Source organism: Staurois parvus, unplaced genomic scaffold (assembly GCF_062004578.1).
Source record: "Staurois parvus isolate SC_StPar_1 unplaced genomic scaffold, SC_StPar_1.0 ptg000070l, whole genome shotgun sequence".
NCBI classification, from domain to species: Eukaryota; Metazoa; Chordata; class Amphibia; order Anura; family Ranidae; genus Staurois; species Staurois parvus.
The window spans coordinates 1,800,410-1,826,092 of NW_028317866.1; the positions used below are offsets into that span (position 1 = coordinate 1,800,410).

Consider the following 25,683-nt stretch of genomic DNA (forward strand, 5'->3'; position numbering starts at 1 on the left):
GATGTGTCAAATGCATGCTGTAGTACAAACAAATGGCAACTGCCTCAATCTATAACTGGCCTTTGCAGCAAGGAGTACATGGAAGGGCAATGCATGTCAAACAACAACAACAGAGACAAATTTCAAGCTGAACTTGCCAACCGAATTGTCCTGTCTAACAGGTAACAGTATATTGGGGTGCCGTGCAGCTTACGCATGTATTTCCAAATGTTTGCAAATCAAACCCATTTTTAACGTGAACTGTCAGGTCAATTCGGTTGGTGACAGGTTGGTTGGTAAGTTTAGCTGGGAATTTTTGTTGTTGTTTGAAATGCGTTGCTCTTCCATGTGCTCCTTGCTGTTAAAGCCAGTTATAGATTGGGCTAGTTGACATTTATTTGTACTGTTGTTATACTGGTGAGGGGACACACTGGATACCTTGGCTGCCATTGTGCCATATGCTGGGTGTCTGGTACGTCCCTGTGCCATTAAAGAAGTGTGGGCTCCCTCCAGGCTTACCTGTCCTCAGTCTATCCATTATTATACATGTGCTTCTACTATGGAGGCTCTCAAAATTTATAGTGTTAGGAACTGCAGAACATTGGCGTGCCATGAAGAGGCTCTGCAGCTTATGCATGTATTTACAACTGTGTGCAAACCCCTGTTATAACATGAACTGTTAGAACAGTTCAGTTGTTTGCAGGCTGGTTGGTAAGCTGAGCTGGGAATTTTTCACTGTTTGACATGCTGTAGTAACCTCTGTCTACTAAAAGACACAGTACTAACATAGCGGCCAGTAGATGGAACCACAGCAAGTGGTGGTGGACACAGACACCTCCATTCTTGGAAGGGTCAAATGTCAAGATGATCATGGGACAGGTGAGTATATAAACACTTCTCTTGCAGAAGGTGCTTCTTTAGCTTTAAAGATCATAAACAGTCAGAGTTTCTTCAACCTGTAGAGGGTGCTCTTTACACCTAATGTATAACTATAGTCACACTGTTTTTTTTTTTTTTTTTTTGAGGTGTACAGAACAGGAAGTGAAAGCTTTAGTTACACAGTACTGTGAAAACGTAAATGATTCAGATCATCAAACAAATTTTAATATTACACAAAGATAACCCGAGTAAATACAAAATGCAGTTTTTAAACGATTTCATTTATTAAGGGAAAAAAGCTGTCCAAATCTACTTGGCCCTATGTGAAAAAGTAATTGCTCCCTAAACCTAATAACTAGTTGTGCCACCCTTGGCAGCAACAACTGCAATCAAGCATTGCGATAACTGCCAATGAGTCTTTCATATCGCTGTGGAGGAATTTTGGCCTATTCTTCTTTGGAGAATTGTTTTAATTCGGCAACACTGGAATGTTTCGGAGCACGAACAGCCTGTTTAAGGTCATGCCACAGCATCTCAATCGGATTTAAGTCCAGACTTTGATTAGGCCACGCCAAAATCTTAATTTTGTTTTCATGAGCCATTCAGTGGTGGACTTGCTGGTGTGTTTTGGATCATTGTCCTGCTGCATATGTGCGCTAGAGCTTTCGGCCACTAACCAATAGCCGGATATTCATTTTCAGGATTTTCTGGTAGAGTGCAAAATTCATGGTTCCCTCAATTATGGCAAGTCTTCCAGGTACTGAAGCTGCAAAGCAACCCCAGACCATCACACTACCACCACCATGTTTGACTGTTAGTATGATGTTCCATTTATGAAATGCTGTGTTAGTTTTACGCCAGATGTAATGGGATGCACACCTTCCAAAAAGTTCAACTTTTGTCTCAATGGTCCACAGAATATTTGCCCAAAAATCTTGGGGATAATCACAATGTGAGACGAGCCTTTGGGTTTTTTTCTGTTAGTAGTGGCTTTTGCCTTGGACCTCTCTCATGGATGCCATTTTTGCCCAGTCTTTTTTTATTGTTGATCATGAACACTGACCTATACTGAGGCAAGTAAGGTCTTTAGTTCTTCAGATGTTGTTCTGGGTTCTTTTATGACCTCCAGGATGAATTGTCTTTGTGCTGTTGAAGTAATTTTGGTAGGCCAGCCGCTACAGGGAAGGATCACCACTCTTCCATTTTCTCCATTTATGGATGATGGCTCTCACCATGGTTCCCTGGAGTCCCAAAGCCTTTGAAATGGCTTTGTAACCCTTTCCAGACTGATACATGTCAATTATTTTGTTTCTCATCAGTTCTTGAATTTCTTTAGATCGCGGCATGATGTGTTGCTTTTTGAGATCTTTTAGTGTGCTTCACTTTGTAAGACAGCTTTTATTTAAGTGATTTCTTGATTCCACAGGTCTGGCAGTAATCAAGCCTGGGTATGGCAAGTAAAATTTAACTTTCCAAAAAATGTGGTTAATCAAAGTTCTTTTAAAAACTGCATTTTGTATTTTTACTCGGGTTATTTTTGTGTAATATTAAAATTTGTTTGATCTGAATCATTTAAGTGTGACAAATATGTACAAAAAAAGAGAAAAAACAGAAAGGGGGCAAATACTTTTTCACAGCACTGTACTTTCACCTCCCCTGAAGTATATCATAAACACTTAGAGCCCATTTTCACCATTGCACTGCACTAACTAGCAATATTATTAAGCACTTTGCCTTTTTTTTTTAAAATGGGTCCAGAGCACACCTTAAAACAGGTGAACTGCAACGCACCGCAGAACAATGCAGTGTCCTGTGTATTGCATTGTGCTGTGACAAAATGCATCCTGCCCTGTTTCTGTAACCGTTGTGGTATGTTTCAGCTCATTTGTTTTGAATAGTTTTGTGGTGTAACTGAACCCCTAATCCCCCTCTCCAAGACATTTTAACCCTTGTTCTGATGCACAGACAACCTTTCTTTTACTGGGAGCCTCTTTGCCAAGAGCATATGGGTGCCACTCTGAAGGCATGCAGTGGTAATTAATTTAAGTGATAGTTAAAATATATAAACACAAAATAATAATGCAACCACATGATGGCACAATTATACACATTGCCATTACATTTCTACAGTTCCATGCTACTTCTGTATAACTGAATGCAGGCCAGTACTGCTGGTGTTTAATGGTTGGTATGTCTCAATATTTTTTTAGGCTTTAACTTTTCATCTTCTGGAAGGGAAGATGTGGACGTCAGGACTCTTGGTAGAGGTACTGTAAATTGTAACCCTTTGATTTTAGAAACCTGACCTCGCCATTCAAAAATGCAACTTGCCTTTCTGTTATGTTCTTCCAATGGCTCTAGTTTTCTCTGAAACATCTGGTAAAAGTATGCAGATCAAGAGTTTGGACTTCACTATGACTTTCTAACCTGCATGCTAGTGTCATGGCAGTGACTTGGCAAATATTTAAGCCAGATGCAGCCAGGTAATTAGAGTCCCTCTTTAAAGATGATTTAGATTGGGTTTTTGTATGCTGATTACAACAAAAGCTAGTATTCTTAGAGGAAGATCAGCAAATGGTAACACCACCCCACCCCTTCCTGCCTTATTTTTCACGTTACAGGTTTCTTTTAATAACTTCAAGCTGACTTGGCATATAATCTGTTTTTCACATAAAGTGCATGCATGTTGCATAATTTGTAAGTGTAACAATTTTAAGTATACCAAATTATTTCCCCTTGTAATGCTCCATTGGTCCTTTTATGCCTAGGAGACTGAAGCCTTCTGTGTTGGGACATTATCAGAAGTTGGTATCTACTTTAAGAAGATGCTGGCTCAGGATTGACACAATTGCATAATTTAAAAGCAGCCAGTGGTAGCCTGATCACAGGGATATACAAAACAGAAGCTACATTGCAGAGTGATCTTGGGTGTTGCTTCAACAGGCCTGGAGGGCTTCCTGGCACCAAAAATAGTTTTTATCAGGGAGTGGGGTTATGTCTTGGGGTAACCCATTATTGTTTCCAAACACAGAACACAAATAATTGAAGGTTTTGGGTTGTGTTGTACCATTTAGATATGGGTACTGTATTCTAGCTCTTCTTCTAGAAATCAATCAGAAGCTCAACTGAGCCACCATTATGTTTGGTGCTTTCCCTATTACATGGTAACCTACACTATATTGCCAAAAGTATTGGGACACCCCTCCAAATTATTGGATTCAGGTGTTCCAATCACCTCCATGGCCACAGGTGTATAAAATCAAGCACCTAGGCATGCAGACTGCTTCTATAAACATTTTGTGAAAGAATGGGTCGCTCTCAGAAGCTCAGTGAATTCAAGCATGGTACTATTATAGGTTGCCACCTGTGCAAGTCCATCCATGAAAGTTCCTTGCTACTAAATATTCCACGGTCATCTGTTCATGGTATTGTGACAAAGTGGAAGCAATTGGGAACAACAGCAACTCTGCCACGCAGAGCTAGGCCACGTGACAGAATGGGGTCAGTGCATGCTGAAGCGCACAGTGCCTAGAAGTTGGCAACTGTCTGCAGAGCTAAAGACCTCCAAACTTTGTGTGGCCTTCAGATTAGCACAACAACAGTGCATAGAGAGCTTCATGGAATGGGTTTCCATGGCCGAGCAGCTGCATTCAAGCCTTTCATCACCAAGTGCAATGCAAAGCATCGGATGCAGTGATGTAAAGCATACCACCTCTGAACTCTACAGCAGCGGAGAGTGATGAATCACGCTTTTCTGTCTGGCAATCAGATTGACATGTCTGTGTTAAGCAGTTGCCAGGAGAACGGTACTTGCTTAACTGCATTGTGCCAAGTCTAACGTTTGGTGAAGGGGGTATTATGGTGTGGGGTTGGTATTTCAGGGGTTGGGCTTGGCCCCATAGTTCCAGTGAAGGGAACTCTTAAGGCTTCAGCATACCAAGACATTTTGGTCAATTTCACGCTCCCAACTTTGTGGGAACAGGTTGGGGATGGCCCGTTCTTGTTCCAGCATGACTAAGCACCAGTGCACAAACTAGGTCCATAAAGACATGGATGAATGAGTTTGGGGTGGAGGAACTTGACTGGCCTGCACAGAGTCCTGACCTCAGCCCGATGGAACACCTTTGGGATGAATTAGAGTGGAGACTGCGAGCCAGGCCTTCTCGTCCGACATCAGTGCCTGACCTCACAAATATGCTTCTGGAAGAATGGTCAAACATTCCCATAGACACATTCCTAAAGTTTGTGGACAGCCTTGCCTGAAGAGTTGAAGCTGTTATAGCTGCAAAGGGTGGGCCAGCTCAATATTGAACCCTACGGACTACAGTTGCAAGAAAAAGTATGTGAACCCCTTGGGATTACGTGGAGTTTTGCATGAATTGGGTCATAAAATGTGCTCTGAACGTCATCTAAGTCACAACAATAGAAGAACACAGTCTGCTAAACATAATACTACACAAACATTAGATGTTGCCATGGTTTAATTGCACATAACATGTAAACATTCACAGTGTAGGGAGGAAAAAGTATGTGAGGCCCTAGCTTAATGACTTCTCCCAGAGCTAATTGGAGCCAGGAGTGAGCCAACCTTGACTCCAATCAGTGTGATGATATTGGATGTGTTGCTGACAGCTGTCCTGCCCTTAAAAAACACACACCTGTTTTGGGTTTACTGGTTTCAAGAAGCACTGTCTGATGTAAACCATGCCTCGCAGAAAAGAGCTCTCAGAAGATCTACGATCAAGAATTGTTGACTTGCATGAAGCTGGAAAGGGTTACAAAAGTATCTCCAAAAGCCTTGATGTTCATGTGTCCACGGTAAGACAGACTGTATACAAATGGAGAAAGTTTAGCACTGTTGCTACTCTCCCTAGGCGTTGTTGTCCTGTAAGAATGACTGCAAGAGCACAGCGCAGAATGCTGCATGAGGTAAAGAAGAATCCCAGAGTGTCAGCTAAAGACCTACAGAAATCTCTGGCACATGCTAACATTTTTGTTGACACATCAACAATAAGGAAAACATTAAACAAGAATGGAGTACATGGGAGGACACCACGGAGGAAGCCATTGCTGTCCTAAAAGAATATTGCAGCACGTTTGAAGTTTGAAAAAGAGCACCTGGATGTTCCACAGCACTAATGGCAAAATATACTGTGGACAGATGAAACCAAGATTGAGTTGTTTGGGAAGAACACACAACACTATGTGTGGAGAAAAAAAGGCACAGCACACCAACATCAAACCTCATCCCCACTGTAAAACATGGTGGTGGGAGCATCATGGTTTGGGGCTGCTTTGCTGCCTCAAGGCCTGGACGGATTGTTGTCATTGATGGGAAAATGAATTCCAGAGTTTATCAAGACATTTTGCAGGAAAACGTACGACCATCTGTCCATCAACTGAAGCTCCGCAGAGGATGGGTGATGCAACAGGACAATGACCCAAAGCATACAAGTAATTCAACAAAACAATTGCTTGCAACAGCACAGAATACGCCTTCTAGAGTGGCCCAGTCAGAGACCTGACCTCGACCCGATTGAAATGCTGTGGCATGACCTTAAGAGAGCGATTCACACCAGACATCCCAAGAATATTGCTACACTGAAACAGTTTTGTGAAGAGGAGTGGTCCAAAATTACTCCAGATCGTTGTGCAGGTCTGATCTGCAACTACAGGAAACGTTTGGTTGAGGAAATTACTGCCAAAGGAGGGTCAACCAGTTATTAAGTCAGAAGGTTCACATACTTTTTCCTGCCTGCATTGTGAATGTTTACATGTTATGTGCAATTAAACCATGGCAACATCTAATGTTTGTGTAGTATTATGTTTAGCAGACTGTGTTCTTCCATTGTTGTGACTTAGATGATGTTCAGAGCACATTTTATGCCCAATTCATGCAAAACTCCACGTAATCCCAAGGGATTCACATACTTTTTCTTGCAACTGTAAGACTGGGATGCCATTAAAGTTCATGTGCGTGTAAAGGCAGGCATCCCAATACTTTTGGCAATATAATGTGTGTACACTCACATGTCGTGTTCACTAGCTTGTTTTCTGTTTTTAGGAAGACCTTTTGCAGTTGAACTTGTAAATCCACATAAAGTCCAGTTTACCAAACAAGACATGAAAGATCTTCAGGAGGTAAGAAGATCCTATTATTGTGGATTTGTACCTTTCCACTTCTTTTGTTATACCTAGTGAAATTTATAGCAACACAAGGTCAACACGACCAACAACCGTCAAATGTTTAAAATAGACTTTTTTTTCTCAGCGAAAGACTCAGTAGTTTCTGACTTTTTTTTTTCATGAACACTGAACAACCAGCTTTGTTTTCCTGGTTTATTGCAACTTTCATCCTCTAAAAAGGGTCTAAGGAAACAGCAGCTGTCTCGTCCTTCAATTGTCAAATGCCGGAACATTTTCAAAGCTTTAGGCCTCTTGCTCTCTGCTGCATAAAAGGGCAACATTTTTAGGTATACAGGCATTTTTTTTTTTAATGATGTAAATGCAGACCATTGTTTTTAATGTGCTTGCACATACAGGTGCATAAATATGTGCTGCGTATAGATCAGTAAAGAAAAAAAATATAGTTGCTGGTCAGCATTTTTGAGTGTATACGCACAAATACGCACATACTGTATGCCACACCTCCTTCATTAAAATAAAGCTAGAATTGTTATGCTTGTATGTGTACATATGTGCAAATATGCTCAACTGATATACAGCCCATCCTTGTGTATTTTCTGCCAGGAATGTCTGATGCCCATACATTAGTATAGTATGCAAAAGGCCTTCCTGGACAAGATGAACAGAGAACTGCATTTTTTTGCAGAAGAAAAAAGCAGCTCTTGGCAATGGCACACAGAAAACGGTGGTTTTCTGTGTGTCCCATTCACACTTCCACACAGCTGTCAGTGTCTCTGCATTTTTTTCCACACTGTTTTGCAGCTTGGTGTCACCCTGCTGTACTCTGATGCATAGAAATTAATGGAATGTCAATTTTTGACATTCGTATAAAACTATAAAAAAAAAAAAGGGGGAGTCTGTTCTTTGCACCATCTTGCAAAGCTTGCCCAGCATGACCACTACCCGCAGAGAATAACTGGAATGTTTTTCTCTGCAGGTAGTGTGAACCTGGCCTTAATGTTATTAAGGTGTGTTAGGTAGGGAAAAAAAGGTTTTTTTATTTGGCATCAGTAAGGCCCCTTTCACATTAGCGGAACAATCTGGTCCGTCTGTCCGTTTTGTCAGGCGGACATGATCGGACCCTCCAGTTTCCTCTATGGAGCAGCAGATGTAAACAGATGTGTCCGTTTACACTTGCCTACATCCAATCCGCTCCTAGCCGCTAGAAACAGACAGATGGGGATCCATTCCCCATTCATTGATCGGATCGAATGGCAGTGGGATGTAAATGGATAGGTGGTCCGTTTACATCCATCCGCCCATAGAGTAGAACAGGCTCTATCTGTGTCCGCCCTGCATGACAGCCATCCACTATCTTATTCAGACTTTTATTATACAAATAGTCTATTGAATTATTGGGTCTCTGTGCAAAGCCAGAAATTTGTGCATTTTTCGATTAGAATGTGGTCAATTGGGTTCAATTTTTAGAGACCTGTATACTGTTTTTAAGCTGCTTGATTAATTATTAAAATTTTCTCCTAATTAGTTTTTGCTTGTATTGTAACCAACAAATCCTTCAAAAACATTTATATCTTTTTCAGTTTGATTTGTAAAAGGTGTATTATTTATGAATGTCTTGAAAATGAACAAATTAATCTATGGATTAATACATTTTCACAATCCCTATTATGGTTTTATTCTATAGGTCATGCTTTGTAACAACTGTAACTATATGTATTCAATGTAATTTTATACACTTACTACTTTTGTAAGTGGGAAAAACCGTAGCTCTTTCTGAGTGCAGTAGGTTTTGTGTAATCAGATTTATTGTAAAAGCATATAGCAACTCACAAGAGTAGTATAAAGGCTCGCATGTCACATATAAAACATCTCCTACTGAGGCTTTCCAGATAGCTGGAGGCAGGGCAATCCAAGACCCGTCTGGTCGTGCTGGTGGTTTCCAGGGCTCCAAGTGAGCTAGAGGATCCAACGTCAATCACGGTGCCATCTCCGGAAGCGGAAGTGGTGTAGAGGCGGTCTGATAGGTGCAAGTTCGGAGCATGCGTACTCCTTCGTCAGGCTGTGATCATCACGGCCTGACCCTATCAGGCTGCCTCTCTACCACTTCCGGTGACGTCACCGCAATTGGCATTGGATCCTCTAGCTCGCTTGGAGCCCTGAAAACCACCAGCGCGACCAGACGGGTCTCAGATTGCCCTGCCTCCAGCGATCTGGAAAGCCTCAGTAGGAGATGTTTTATATGTGACATGCGAGCCTTTAAACTACATCTCCTACTGAGGCTTTCCAGATTACTGGAGGCAGGGCAATCTGAGACCCGTCTGGTCGCGCTGGTGGTTTTCAGGGCTCCAAGCGAGCTAGAGGATCCAATGCCGATTGCGGTGACGTCACCGGAAGTGGTAGAGAGGCAGCCTGATAGGCGTGGGTCAGGCCGTGATGATCACAGCCTGACGAAGGAGTACGCATGCTCCAAACTTGCACCTATCAGACCGCCTCTACACGACTTCTGCTTCCGGAAATGGCACCGTGATTGACATTGGATCCTCTAGCTCACTTGGAGCCCTGGAAACCACCAGCACGACCAGACGGGTCTTGGATTGCCCTGCCTCCAGAGGTCCAGAAAGCCTCATTAGGAGATGCCTTATTTGTGACATGCAAGCCTAATATACTACTTTTGTGAGTTGCTATATGCTTTTACAATAAATCTGATTACACAACTTACTGAACTCAGAACGCACTACTGTTTTTCCCACTTACATATCCACTACAGAGGAGCTTCATCTCTGACAGCTGGCTGCTACATTCTGAGTGAAGATCTTGTGAATTTAGCCTACATGAACTTTTTAACAGTATGAGGACTATGGACAATATCCCCATCACTCCTTCCTTCTAGTCCCTATTGTGGACATTGTTTCTTTTAGTAGCATACCCCTGTTATTCTCACTCTCCTAGTGCCACTATTTATCATACACACTTAGTACTTTAGCTCTTTCCTGTGTTACTTTTACTTCCACATTTTATTTCTATCCTATTGTTCCATGTATGCATTATTTTTTTCTAATTTACGTTGAAATAAAATACATTATTAAGCACTGTTTTCATTCTTTCCTGCAATGTCTGACCATTTAATTTTTTTAATTGTCAAAGCAAGTTGCTTCTAATCTGTTGATATTCAGTATTTCATAGTAAAGGGTGTTTTGTGTTTAATGTTAAAAATGTCCCTTTTTTTTATACTCTGCAGAAAATAAACCATTCTGACAAAATCAAAGTGCGAGATTTGCAAATAGTTACCAGGTGAGAGTATCTTACTGCATTTGTTTTGATTCCACTGATTACTAAGGCATTCTTCCTTCAGTAGCATTTTATATTTGTCTTGCAGCTAACCCTTTAAAAGGAGTAGCAATCAGTAGACTGAAATGGTTAAGTTGCTTGATTAGTCCCTGCAGAATTACTACAGTGTGTGGTTTTGTCAAAAAAATGGACACTTTTTAAAAATCTTTTTACCAGTAGCTTGGCATGTTGTGGCTCAAAGTGGTGGTTTGCCACTTTATAACATGCTCATGAAGTCTTAGGCTGGCCATCTACAAACAGATTTTTTTTTTTCAGTCTGTAGGCGGATTCCTCCATCCATGCTATACAGAACGGATGGACAAAAAGCGGGCAGCTACTGTATTTTGACAGCCACCAGCAACGACTGTCAGAATACCCATACAGTGGCTGATAAAGCTGCTGGCCTAGTACCTTTAATTGTTCAATCAAGGATGTTGGGATGGAGGAGGCCAACAGGACCACCCACAAAGAATATTTTACCCTGTGTGCGGCCAGCTTTACAGTGCCTTCAAAAAGATTTCATACCCCTTGAAATTTTCCACAATTTGTCATGTTACAACCTAAAATGTAAATGTATTTTACTGGGATTTTATGTGATAGACCAACAAAAAGTGGCACATAATTTTGCAGTGGAAGGAAAATGATAAATAGTTTTCAAAATTTTTTACAAATATCTGAAAAGTGTGGCGTGTATTTGTATTCAGCCACCCTGAGCCAATACTTTGTAGAACCACCTTTCACTGCAATTACAGCTGCAAGTATTTTAGAGGATGTCTCTACCATCTAGAGAGTGACATTTTTTGCCCATTCTTCTTTGCAAAATAACTCAATCTCTGTCAGATTGGATGGAGAGCATCTGCGAACAGCAATTTTCAAGTCTTGCCACAGATTCTCAATTGGATTTAGGTCAGGACTTTGACTGGGGCATTCTAACACATGAATATCATTTGATCTAAACCATTCCATTGTAGCTCTGGCTGTATGTTTAGGGTCATTGTCCTGCTAGAAGGTGAACCTCCACACCAGTCTCAAGTCTTTTTTCAGATTCTAACAAGTTTTCTTCTAATATTGCCCTATATTTGTCTCCATCCATCTTCCCATAAACTCTAACCAACTTCACTGTCTCTGCTGAAGAAAAGCACCCCCACAATATGATGTTGCCATCACCATGTTTCACAGTGGGGATAGTGTGTTCAGGATGATGTGCAATGTTAGTTTTGCTCCACGCATAGTGTTTTGCTTATAGACCAAAAAGTTCAATTTTGGTCTCATCTGACCAGAGCACCTTCTTCCATATGTTTGCTGTGCCCCCCACATGGCTTCTCGCAAACTGCAAACAGGACTTCTTATGGCTTTCTTTCAAGAATGGCTTTCTTCTTGCCACTCTTCCATAAAGGCCAGATTTGTGGAGTGCACGACTAATAGTTGTCCTGTGGACAGATTCTCTCACCTGAGCTGTGGATCTCTGCAGCTCCTCCAGAGTTACCATGGGCCTATTGGCTGCTTCTCTGATTAATGCTCTCCTTACCCAACCTGTCAGTTTAGGTGGACGGCCATGTCTTGGTAGGTATGCAGTTGTGCCACACTCTTTCCATTTTCGGATGATGGATTGAACAGTGCTCCGTGAGATGTTCAAAGCTTGGGATATTTTTTTTATAACCTAACCCTGCTTTAAACTTCTCCACAACTTTATCCCTGACCTGTCTGGTGTGTTCCTTGGCCTTCATGATGCAGCTTGTTCACTAATGTTCCCTAACAAACCTCTGAGGGCTTCACAAAACAGCTGTATTGATACTGAGATTAAATTACACAGGTGGACTCTATGTACTAATTAGGTGACTTCTGAAGGCAATTGGTTCCACTAGATTTTAGTTAGGAGTTTCAGAGAAAAGGGGGCTGAATAATTTGTAAAACATTTTGAAAACTATTTTATCATTTTCCTTCCACTTCACAATTTTGTGCCACTTTGTGTTGGTCTATCACATCAAATCCGAATAAAATACATTTACGTTTTTGGTTGTAACATGACAAAATGTGGAAAATATCAAGGGGCATGAATACTTTTTAAAAGCACTGTAGATGGGGAAGCTGTCCCCCCTAAAGCCCGTCAGCCCTATGAGCCTGTCAGTGTTTAATGTCAGACGGGCCCAGAAGAGTGAAAGATTGTGCCAATTTGCAGAGAGATTTCATAACAAGTTTGTAAAAAATGAGTAGCTTTGGAGACTTTCATTATTGTTGGGTATGGAGTGATGAGCATCTTAATTTGTAGCAAAGCTCAGAATTTGGAGCTTTCTGTTCACATGACCTTAATTTAGTTTTGGTCTGTGTTTTTTTTTTTTTTGTAGTAGAAAAATATAAACTTAGAACAAATATGTTATTTCTGTGTAAGTTTGCATGGAGCCATTCAGTATATCAAGAAGCACTTGATGCCTGATATGTATGGGACTTAAAGTGGATCTTCAGGCAAATATGAAAGACACACAATAATGCAGCTCTGGATTTCTAAATAAATAATCTAATTTGTTTTGCACTTCATTTCAGCCTTCTGTAATACAGTCGCACTTAGACTGGGAGCGTGAGAGGCGAGAGGCAGGACTGGGAACCAGTCAGGTGTACTGAATGCAAATGTGGATGGAGAGAGGTTACCATTATAACCCTCCTTGAGTCTATAACAGAAATAAAGACTACCCATTTGTTTCTTGCCTACAAGTTGGTTGGGGCTACGGCAATGTTCCTTTTTGCCTGGTTCAGTCAGTATGTTGTTATACCCATACCTTTACTTAATTTGAATGTACACTTCAGGGAAATCTACCTAAACTACTGGTCAAAGTGTAATGTGTGTGAAATAATCAATAAAACATTGTATCAGTTCTTTGTCTTAATGTTCCCTGATACACACCAGAATTATTATTATACAGGATTTATATAGCCCAACAGTTTGCTCATTGCTTTACAATATAACGGGAGACAATACAGCAACAATACAGTTCAATACAAGAGGGATAGGAGCAGGGGTGGACTGACAACTCATGGGGCTCCCGGGCAATAGGGGATCATGGGGCCCGTGTCCTTGCCCAAACTCAAAAAAGCCTTGAAAAAGGTACCAGGGGCATCTCATGGGGCCCCCTACTGACCCCGGGCCCTCGGGCAATGCCCGAGTTTCCAAATGGTCAGTCCGCCCCTGTATAGGAGGGCCCTGCTCCTTGGAGTTTACAATCTAGCAGAACAAGTTATATTTCTGGATCTCTGTTTTATTGTTGGTACTTAGTTTGCACAATGTATTGTATGTGTAACAATACAAAACTCAATAAAATGATCTGAATAAAAAAAGTTGCTAATGAGTGAAGGAGGTTTTAAATCATTTATAAAAAGGTCCATTGAGTTAAAGGTTTCATCTGTGACAGACTGTCATCATGACAGGATATATAAGCCGATTCACCTGACAAGAAAAAAAAAAGAGAAATAGCTATTTTGTAATTCACCATGAATTAACTATGCAAAGACAGTATATGCCGAGTTTGAGATCACTAAAGTGTGTGCTATTCCATGAAAGGAACATTGAAATAGTGCTTTGTTACAGGGAGGCAGTTTCTCATATGAAGGAAGGGGAGGAAGAGAAGACAAAATGTTACAGCGCTCTTATATGGACAGAAAAACCCATCAAAAAAGAAGATCTTCAGCTTCTAGATGATGTTAAGGTTTGTCTCTTTTGTTAATGTCCTTTCCTAAAAAAATATTTCTGTTGAACAAGGCTGTTACATTTCACTACATGTGCACCTCTAGTGTGTATTCTTGATTTACTATACATGCTTGAATTCCAGCTGATTCTTGTGAATCTTTGAAATTTGAGCTGAGGATTCCGCTGCCAACACTACCTGGGTTAACAAAGTTGAAAATTTAACAGAGTTAGGCAAAAAAAAGTAAGGCGAATAGTGACTGCAGTCGGCCACTGTTTGGTTATTCTGACAGACACAGGTGCCAGTTGTCAGAATAAACTACCTCATGGATGGAGATTCAGCCATCAATGTTGTTTGGCTTGGATGGGGAAAATCTATGGATTTCTCTTGTTCAGCCCCCTCAGCTGAAGAAGAGACAACTTTGTGTGTATACTTAGCTTAGGACACAGGGAAGACAAGGGATTGACCAAGCATCCTTTGAAGGACCTACATAATTTTTGGACTCTCCAAAGTATAACTTTATTAGACTTTTATTCCTCCCTAGTTAGATTAGCGTTTCTGATAACTGTTCTTTTATAATGTCTTTGGGAATCTTCTATAAACAATAACAATATGGGACCCAAGAAAATGTACATAGTATTGTTAATAAATCTATATTAATTAATTGGATATTTTAGATTACCATATCAACGCATATTTTTATAGTCACTCTGATTTTAATACTCCTATTGGAGCACAGTTGGTAATAATTCCATACCCTATATTGATTGGGACTTGTCATAGTTGTGACGTCATCTGACCGATGTTTACTGTGTATATTTACAGATTGTCCTCATTTATGCGGTAATCTTTATGGTTGTTATTGATTTAAGTTTGTCATGAACTATGTACTTTTATAAATTGTGGTGTTCCATTGAATATTAAAGCCACAAGTTAAAAAAAAATTATCTTATGTATAAGGTTACTATAGAATAAAGCTTTGTTTAGCCCATGAAGAGGAAGTGGATATCAATGTTTATTGAAATCCTTTTAAAGAAGAATTTGTGTGATAAATCTCATAAAAACCGGTGTGGTATGAAAGGCAGGATTTCTCTATATCAGCAGAAATTTCTTACATTGATAACTATGTGATGCAGTGGAGAGAAAGGTGTTACTGGGTAATAGACCTTCTCTTGCGGGGTATGAGGGGCTTTACCAAGTGTATTGAATTCAATTTTCTAACAGGCTGTTATGTATTTTGCATATACAGTAAGTGGGTTTCATTTATGAAAGTATCACAGTGTCATCAAAGCAGCAAATTGTATTTTGTCAATCGTACAGTACAGGCCACAGGCTCCTTTAAATAATGACACTGGGATATCTTGACCTTCAGGTGAGGCCACTTGCAAACAAAGTTGTTAGGAGATCTGATATAACCCCTCCCACTCATAGCAGTCCTCAGTTTTTTGTAGGTGACCTTGGGTGATGGATGTTCTCGCTCTCTTCTGGGGGCAGGCTTCTGGCCTATATTTCTAATTTATAGGATGATTAAAGACTTGCTTGGTTCTTGACACAGAGAAGCCCCTTCTCCACCTGGCTGCATCAACACCACTGAAGCAATATGATTGCAGCTTTTGGGTCAGTCACTCCACAGCAGCTACTGCTTTGCTTGCTTTAGAATCTGCAGTTTGACATTGCATGCTATTATTAAAGCGGAGCTCCACCCAGAAGAGGAAGTTCCACTTTAAGGACTGGTCCCTGTTAAGGATTGGCACCTTTGGGGAGTGGGTACCTGAAATTGATAGGTACCCGCTCCCACTTCTGCTGCGATTGCCTAGACGATCGTAAATGGAAGTTGTCCTCCCCCTCTCCCTCCCCATAGTCTTCTGGGACACATGATAGGTCCCAGAAGACTACGTGACCATTCAGAAAGCATACGCAATGGGCACCCGGCTGTGAAGCTGCAAGCGGTCACAGCTGGGTGCCCACACTGAAGATGCCTGTGTCGGGAACACAGGACAGTTGGTGAAACGGGGGGACACCACGGGATCGAGGGACAGGTGAGTGGCTGTTTTTTTAAGTCAGCAGCTACAGTATGTGTAACTGCTGACGTTTTAATTTTTTTTACATTTCACTGGAACTCTGCTTTAAATCTATGTTCTAGCAGAAGACCCAGATCCTTCCCGACCATTGACTGCCCTAGTTGTGATCCTCCTAGAATGGACAATGCATGCATGTTTTCAGACCTCAAGTGAATAACTAACTTAACATTTTTCAACATTAAACCTAATTTGCCACCTAGTTGCTTAACAGTGCAGGTCTAATTGTAAGTTGAAGACATTTTGTAAGAATGCTATTCTTAGCATAGCTTGGTGTCATCTGCAAACATAGAAATAGTACTTTTATTCTCAAACTCTATATAATTTATAAATAGGTTTAAAAATATGGGTTCCAGTTTTGAACCTTGGGGTGTATACACCTCCTGAGGCTGAAGGTTGTAAATGCCTTCTGAGCTGGTCCAAATGTACTTAATGGAATTGGCCCGGTCTGTAATTGTATTGCTGCAATAAGGGAAATTGTTGGCATGAATAGACATCAAGAATGTGAATTTATATGTCTGCATTTTTTGCCTGCAGCTGTTGTTCCTCCATTTAGCAGTGGGCAAGCCTCTATGCAATGATCAGGATATCTCTGATCTGGTGGCTGACCAGCCTTGAGCTGGAATCGAGAAAGTCATATCTCCTGTTAGCCTGGACGGTTCTCACAACAGATTCCAGCCTATTAGTCTGTAAAAGTGTCCTAGGAATGGAAAGGGTTCAACGGACAAGGTCATCAAGGAAGTCCAGACTTCCATATGATATTCTCAAACTAAGATCCATTCGTCTATCCCTACTGACTTGGAACAACCAGTTTCAGGGCCTGTCAGCAAGAGTTCAGTCAGACAAAACCACAGCCATGGCTTCAGTCAGCTGTCAGAGCAGCACCAGAAGCTGTGCGACCCTTCAAGAAGTGGACCTAGATATGCCTTTGACTGAAAAGCGCGTTTGAGTCTTGACCACATTCCCAGAAAAGTCATTTGACAGTTATATGCTGCTGGATGCGTTGGAAATGGTTTCTTCACCCTGAGGTGTTCAGGGACATCTGTCACCGCTGGGGGACACCAGACGTAGACCTGTTAGCATCCCAATTCAACAAAATTGGGAACAGATTGTCCAGGGCTCCAAAGGTCTTTACAATGGACACACTTGTGACCCTGTGGGATCAGATACATGTGATATATGCCTTTCCTCTGCCACAGATTCTCCCATGACTGCTTTGCAGGATGGAGACAAGACATTCCAATGATCTTGGAGGAATCAAATTGGCCCAGAAGGACTCCGTGTGAGTTTATCTCTTGGCTACTATGTTCATTCAAATTTCTGATTCTCTGTTTCTCCTGCTTGCAGGTAAATCTAGGTGGTTAAGGCAGGTTATTCTAAAAGCTTATGCCTTGAAGGTTAGTACTCTTCTTTTCCCTGGTAAGTCTCACTCAACTTGTTCAGTTGGTGCCTCTTGGGAACTTCAGCACCAGGCTTCCAGGAATTGCAGTGTTGTCCCCTGGTCCTCTGTTCTTACATTTGTGAAGTTCTGGTGGATGTTTAGGCTCTGCTACTGCTGGCTTTGGCCGTAAAGTGCTTCAAGCTGCTCTTTGAGCTGGGATCAGCTTCCTTTTGGACCTGTTGGTATTGCGTGCTGTGTTTGATGTTTGCCTACCCCTCATTTGTATTGCTTGGGGACATTTCATATTTCAAGGAGCCTGTGCCCTTTGTGTTGTTTTAAATAAACTTAAATTATAATAATGATAATTATGAAATAATTTCAACTTACCTGTAAAATAATTTTCTTGAAGTACAGTACAGAACACAAGACACCCTCCCCTCTGTCCTGGCATTTTCCCTCTGTTTGCTAAAAAAACGTGATTGCTTGGGGTTGGGTGGGGTGTGGTGGGATGGATATTTGGGCTTTCCTAACATCCACATTTGCCAGTGTCCTCACCTGAAGGAGTACATAATCCATGGTCAAGAGTAGAAGGAGCCCATACTGTACTCCCAAGAAAAGGATTTTACAGGTAAGTCAAAAATCCTTATTTCTTTTTCTTTTTACATGCTGCAAAAAGAGACGTCCATTATTCTCACTGGCATCTCCTGTCAGGTGTGTAAGACTTGACAAAAGCTGTTGTTCCATGCTGGGCCCATCTGAGCAGTGTTAGTTGTGATTATCTACAGTATATTAGAAAATAGGAAGGGAATCTTGGGAATGCACTTAAGGTTCTTGTCACCCTAGCAATCCCGTCACTGGCAGCAACTCATAAGCTATAGTTTGCCTTATAAAACCAAAAAAGCTTTAGTATCTTGCCAGCCAGGGTGTAGTGATTGAGCAACACCTTGCTGGTTTGGCCAACAAGGGAACAGAAATGTAGGAGTGGTTTCATTATGTAAACTGGCCCTCTTATTTCACCAGCTAGAAGCCCACACTGAGAAGTGTTGTATAGCCATTAATGTAGTGCTTGCAGGTAGACATAAAGTTGGGGATTTACTAGACCTGGTGCAGCTGTGCATAGTAACCAATCAACTTCTAACTTCAGCTTGTTGGATTAAGCTTTAACAATATTATTATTATTATACAGGATTTATATAGCGCCAACAGCTTGTGCAGCGCTTTACAAAATTAATAAAACCTAGAAGCTGATTGGTTACTATGCACAGCTGTACCAGATTCTGTGTGCATCAGTTTTAGGAAATCTCCCCAAAGATACTCTAGGACAGGGTTTCTCAACCAGGGATCCTCCAGCAGTTGCCAGGGGTTCCTTGAGCAATGAGCAATTTTTGCCTCTCGGGTAAGTTCCCACTGACACCATTGATCTTTTTAGCAATCTGAAAGGGGTAATTCTTCCCAGTGACCACAAGTGCAAGGAGCATTCGTACCTCTGACTATCAAACTAATGTATCATGAATTGTAGATAAAGCCATTTTTAGCAGGGGTTCCCTGAGACCGGTAAGTTACGTCAAGGGTTCCTCTTTGATGAAAAGGTTGAGAAAGGCTGTTCTAGGAGATTAGCAGCCTTGAGATGCAACACATGGATGAAAAAGGTAAAAAAAAGTATTTTATGACAAACCGCAAACTAAATATTATTCAACCAAAGATGTGTACCGCTCCAGGCTGGTCCACATTATTCTATTCACACAGTAGGTGCAAATCCAGCTCATCAGTGAGGCATCAAAAGAAACTTGATGACCACACTCCTGCAAAATACTTTGTTGTAATAAATCGATAAAACAACATGGCAAGAGAGGAAACTGCCAACACATTTCACAGTACAAGCTACATGCAATACATGCTCTGCACACTACATAGCTATGCTATAATTCATAAAACAGCATGGCAGGAGAGATGAGACTTCCACGGTATGCTATAATTAAAGTGGAACTTCACTCTCTCAATTAACATGGACTATTTTTAATCCATATGCTGCAAGCATTAGTAAATAGATAGGAATGTCCATCAAATTTACTTGTTTTAGGGCCAGTTCACTTTACATGTATTTCAGTTGCTTTTTTTCTGCATCTAAAATGCAGAGAAAGTAGGTTATATAGTTGTCAATGTCATAGTTCACATCAGTGCTTGCAGTTCCAGTGCGTTCCAGATGTAGAAAAAAAAGTAGAACAGGCTGCATTTTCCTGCAAGAACTGTACTGGAACGTGGTAAAATGCATCAAAAACACACTGGAATGCACATGTCCCTTTTTAAATTGAAGAAAAAGAGGGGGGGGGAAATGAACTGGAACGCATCAAAAACACACTGGAATGTGCCAAAAACACATAAAAAACATGCATGCAGAAATGCATCTGGAACACATCTGGACTGTGTTCTGTAGCGTGAACCAGTCCTCAAACTATTTATTTTACATTTATTCAATTACTTCCTGGTTTCTTGCCTAGGCAAGTGATGTCATACATCCCAGTAGTCTTGTGGAGGGAAGGAGGGGTTTTCTCAGCTATGCACGCCCCCCTGTTTGTATGTCTGAACTAAAGGCAGATGGATTCCAGGAAGTCAATGCTACATTAATCATCTGCCCTTATTCAAAATGGCCATGACCAGAAATGCTAGAGGGGTGTTTCTCAAAATGATTTTTCAGCAAAATAAAGCTGACATGGATGGATGGGGGAGTTTGCTTTGAATATAAAAATTAATTAATTTAGCATTTTTGCTTTGTGGTACTCGAATGCAATGTAGTTTTGCTTTAAGCACTTGTAGCATGAGACTCGTTGGAAGTCTCATTTCTCTTGCCGTGCTGTTGTTTTATGGATTTATTACAATAAAGAAGTATTTTGCTGCAGTGCGGTCATCCATTCAAGTTTATTTTAAATAATATTCAGTTAGGATTTAAATCTACACTATAGAGTGAATCAATAGGTCCATAAAGCAGCATATTTTCTCTTAGTAAAAAGACATTTCTTTCAGGAGTTGAAGATTGTACAGAAGACTCCTCTTCGTGTTCTTCACCGGCGGCCTCTGGCTTCAAGAATACGACTGATTCATACCATGAATACGGAATATGTGGATGAGCACTATTTTCGACTGTATTTAAAGACACAAGCCGGGACGTATCCTTTTTCACTATCATAAAATTACTTTGCTTCATAGTAATTTTTAATTTTTGGTGGAAATAACTGTTAAGAACTGTAAATAAACAGTATAAATACATATCAGAGTTGCTGATGCATACATTGTTTGCATCCCCTCTGTAAATTGTTATTCTTGAGCATTCTGCCCTTATAGTCCCCCTGAGACTCAGACATTTATTTATTTATTCATTTCAGGTACTTATATATCAATTTACACAGCTCTTTACATATATATTGTACATTCACATCAGCCCCTAACCCTCAAAGGGGGTACAGTCTAAGGTCCCAAATTCACATTTATACATGCACAGGCCAATTTTAGAAAGGAACCAATTAAACTCCCAGCATGTCTTTGGAGTGTGGGAGGAAACCGGAGTACCCGGAGGAAACCCATGCAGGCACAGGGAGAACATGCAAACTCCAGGCAGGTGGTGCCCTGGTTGGGATTTGAACCAACGACCCTAGTACTGCCAGGCGGAAGTGCTAGCCATTTAGAGGTTTTGGGCTAAAGAAAGAGGTTCTTTGTTGTATAGCATATGATCCTAGGCAGAAAGTGAGAGCTTGCTGATATTCTATATCACGTTTGGAACTCTATTATATAATATTATGTACCACATACCGAAAAAAAACACTCTATTATCTGATATTATGTATCACATAACCAACATACTGCAGACTCTTATCTGATAATGTGTATCAAGTGAACATATCAGGAACTCTATCATCTGCTCGATGAAACAAGGCTCTGTAAACTAGTAGAAACACATGATATTTCCATACACTTTGTTTTCTATTCACAATTGAGTGAGCATTATGTATTATATATTTTCAGTGCTTTGTTGGCTCTTGTAGGGTTTGCTTCAGTTGCTGAGAGTAAATTAACTAAAGATTTACAAACTTGCTTTTAATTCTGTATCTGTAGGCCAGAGGTCTGTGAACTCAGGAGTATAGAATAACCCAAGTCTGTCTTTAGATTCCCCCTCTTCCTTTCCTTTGTCCCTTCCCATAACTTATCATGCTAGTAAACATGCACTAGACAGAAGATTTTTATTTGTGCAGTTTGTCTAAGCAGCATTACAGAGGAGTGAACACAGATTGCTTTGTACATAGCATTGTCAGCCTCCCAGGCAAATGAGTAGAGATGAGCGAATTATTCAAAAATTCGATTCGGCCGATTCGCCGAATTTCAAGAAGAAATTCGATTCGATGCGAATTAATTCGCTACGAAGTTAACTTATAAAAAGGGTTTCTAGGCTTCAGAGAGCCTTTAAATTAGTGCAGAACACTGTACCTTTAATTTAAATGCCCTTGGAGATGAGGAAGGAGAAGGGGGAGGAGAAGGAGAAGAAGGATGAGAAGAAGGAGAAGGAGAAGGATGAGAAGAAGGAGAAGGAGAAGGATGAGAAGAAGGAGAAGGATGAGAAGAAGGAGAAGGATGAGAAGAAGGAGAAGGATGAGAAGAAGGAGAAGGATGAGAAGAAGGAGAAGGAGAAGGATGAGAAGATGGAGAAGGAGAAGGATGAGAAGATGGAGAAGGAGAAGGATGAGAAGATGGAGAAGGAGAAGGATGAGAAGATGGAGAAGGAGAAGGATGAGAAGAAGGAGAAGGATGAGAAGAAGGAGAAGGATGAGGAGAAGGATGAGAAGAAGGAGAAGGATGAGAAGAAGAAGGATGAGAAGAAGGAGAAGGATGAGAAGAAGAAGGATGAGAAGGAGGATGAGAAGAAGGATGAGAAGAAGGAGAAGGATGAGAAGAAGGAGAAGGATGAGAAGAAGGATGAGAAGAAGGATGAGAAGAAGGAGAAGGATGAGAAGAAGGATGAGAAGAAGGAGAAGGATGAGAAGAAGGATGAGAAGGAGAAGGATGAGAAGAAGGATGAGAAGAAGGAGAAGGATGAGAAGAAGGATGAGAAGAAGGAGAAGGATGAGAAGAAGGAGAAGGATGAGAAGAAGGAGAAGGAGAAGGATGAGAAGAAGGAGAAGGATGAGAAGAAGGAGAAGGATGAGAAGAAGGATGAGAAGAAGGAGAAGGATGAGAAGAAGGAGAAGGATGAGAAGAAGAAGGATGAGAAGAAGGAGAAGGATGAGAAGAAGGATGAGAAGAAGGAGAAGGATGAGAAGAAGGAGAAGGATGAGAAGAAGGAGAAGGAGAAGGATGAGAAGAAGGAGAAGGAGAAGGATGAGAAGAAGGAGAAGGATGAGAAGAAGGATGAGAAGAAGGATGAGAAGAAGGAGAAGGATGAGAAGAAGGATGAGAAGAAGGATGAGAAGAAGGAGAAGGATGAGAAAAAGGATGAGAAGAAGGAGAAGGATGAGAAGAAGGAGAAGGAGAAGGATGAGAAGAAGGAGAAGGAGAAGGATGAGAAGAAGAAGGATGAGAAGAAGGATGAGAAGAAGGAGAAGGATGAGAAGAAGGAGAAGGATGAGAAGAAGGAGAAGGATGAGAAGAAGGAGAAGGATGAGAAGAAGGAGAAGGATGAGAAGAAGGAGAAGGAGAAGGATGAGAAGGAGAAGGAGAAGGATGAGAAGAAGGAGAAGGAGAAGGATGAGAAGAAGGAGAAGGATGAGAAGAAGGATGAGAAGAAGGATGAGAAGAAGGAGAAGGATGAGAAGAAGGAGAAGGATGAGAAGAAGGAGAAGGATGAGAAGAAGGATGAGAAGAAGGAGAAGGATGAGAAGAAGGATGAGAAGAAGGATGAGAAGAAGGAGAAGGATGAGAAGAAGGATGAGAAGAAGGATGAGAAGAAGGAGAAGGATGAGAAGAAGGATGAGAAGAAGGAGAAGGAGAAGGATGAGAAGAAGGAGAAGGATGAGAAGAAGGAGAAGGATGAGAAGAAGGAGAAGGATGAGAAGAAGGATGAGAAGAAGGAGAAGGATGAGGAGAAGGATGAGAAGAAGGATGAGAAGAAGGAGAAGGATGAGAAGAAGGAGAAGAAGGAGAAGGATGAGAAGAAGGATGAGAAGAAGGATGAGAAGAAGGATGAGAAGAAGGATGAGAAGAAGGATGAGAAGAAGGATGAGAAGAAGGAGAAGGATGAGAAGAAGGAGAAGGATGAGAAGAAGGAGAAGGATGAGAAGAAGGAGAAGGATGAGAAGAAGGAGAAGGATGAGAAGAAGGAGAAGGATGAGGAGAAGGATGAGAAGAAGGATGAGAAGAAGGATGAGAAGAAGGAGAAGGATGAGAAGAAGGAGAAGGATGAGAAGAAGGAGAAGAAGGAGAAGGATGAGAAGAAGGAGAAGAAGGAGAAGGAGAAGGATGAGAAGAAGGAGAAGGATGAGAAGAAGGAGAAGGATGAGAAGAAGGAGAATTCCAAGCCGGCAAAAAGTGTATCTGCAGAGCTCCGCTATTTCTTAGCGGAGCTCTGCAGATACACTTTTTGCCGGCTTGGAATTCTTCTTATTTTCATCCTACTTCTTCTTCTTCTTCTTCTTCTTCTTCTTCTTCATCCTCATCCTCATCCTCTTCTTCTGAGGATGAGGATGAAGAAGAAGAAGAAGTAGGATGAAAATAAGAAGAATTCCAAGCCGGCAAAAAGTGTATCTGCAGAGCTCCGCTAAGTGTATCTGCAGAGCTCCGCTATTTCTGACAGTTCTGTGACATTCCCTCCATACAGCGGTTGAAACATTGTATCTATTTGTTTCCATAAATGGTTCCATTTATGGAAACAAATAGATACAATGTTTCAACCGCTGTATGGAGTGAATGTCACAGAACTGTCAGAAATAGGCTATTTCTGACAGTTCTGTGACATTCACTCCATACAGCGGTTTCAACAACATTCACTCCATACAGCGGTTGAAACATTGTATCTATTTGTTTCCATAAATGGAAACAAATAGATACAATGTTTCAACCGCTGTATGGAGTGAATGTCACAGAACTGTCAGAAATAGCGGAGCTCTGCAGATACACTTAGCGGAGCTCTGCAGATACACTTTTTGCCGGCTTGGAATTATTCTTATTTTCATCCTACTTCTTCTTCTTCTTCATCCTCATCCTCTTCTTCTTCTGAGGATGAGGATGAAGAAGAAGAAGAAGAAGTAGGATGAAAATAAGAATAATTCCAAGCCGGCAAAAAGTGTATCTGCAGAGCTCCTCTAAGTGTATCTGCAGAATAGAGGAGCTCTGCAGATACACTTTTTGCCGGCTTGGAATTATTCTTATTTTCATCCTACTTCTTCTTCTTCTTCTTCATCCTCATCCTCAGAAGAAGAGGATGAGGATGAGGAGGAAGGAGAAGAAGAAGTAGGATGAAAATAAGAATAATTCCAAGCCGGCAAAAAGTGTATCTGCAGAGCTCCTCTATTCTGCAGATACACTTAGAGGAGCTCTGCAGATACACTTTTTGCCGGCTTGGAATTATTCTTATTTTCATCCTACTTCTTCTTCTTCTTCTTCTTCATCCTCATCCTCAGAAGAAGAAGAAGAGGATGAGGATGAAGAAGAAGAAGTAGGATGAAAATAAGAATAATTCCAAACCGGCAAAAAGTGTATCTGCAGAGTTCCTCTATTTCTGACAGTTCTCTGACAGCTCCTTCACATGTACAGCGGTTGAAACATCTGTTTCCGAATAAAAACATCTGTATCCTAAATGGAAACAAATAGATACAATGTTTCAACCGCTGTACATGTGAAGGAACTGTCAGAGAACTGTCAGAAATAGCGGAGCTCTCTGCAGGGACACTTTTGCCGGCTGATCGGGAAAAATCCGATTCGCGCACCCGAAGTAGGCAAATATTCGGATTCGACGCGAATCGAATTTTTCCTGAAATTCGTATCGAATTCCACTTCGCCTGGTTCGATTCGCTCATCTCTACAAATGAGCAGTACAACGCAAAATTTCACCTTGTGACCACTTCTAAATAACTTTCATCCTTACTCTTACCTTATTTAAACTTGGAATAAGCTTTAATCAATTCCACTTTTAAATCGCTCTGTGACTTCACTTCTCAATCCATCTTCCTCAGTCATAGGGGGGTGTCCCAATATTTTTGGCAATATAATGTATAGAATTTTATTGTGTATATAT

The 25,683-nt window shown here is 41.0% G+C and overlaps 1 protein-coding gene across 3 annotated transcripts in view; it reads left to right on the forward strand.

Moving 5' to 3' along the window:
- PUS10 (pseudouridine synthase 10) overlaps window positions 1-25,683 on the forward strand; it is a 105,908-nt gene that overhangs the window by 59,686 nt on the left and 20,539 nt on the right. For 2 of the 3 annotated variants that reach the window (XM_089669205.1, XM_089669206.1), the window contains 5 exons: window positions 3,069-3,125; window positions 6,923-6,999; window positions 10,244-10,296; window positions 13,913-14,030; window positions 20,490-20,632. In XM_089669205.1, the coding sequence (XP_089525331.1) occupies window positions 3,069-3,125; window positions 6,923-6,999; window positions 10,244-10,296; window positions 13,913-14,030; window positions 20,490-20,632 (448 nt within the window). Of the gene's footprint in view, window positions 1-3,068; window positions 3,126-6,922; window positions 7,000-10,243; window positions 10,297-13,912; window positions 14,031-18,144; window positions 18,180-20,489; window positions 20,637-25,683 lie in introns of those variants that run through there. The other variant, XM_089669207.1, reaches the window with a different exon arrangement.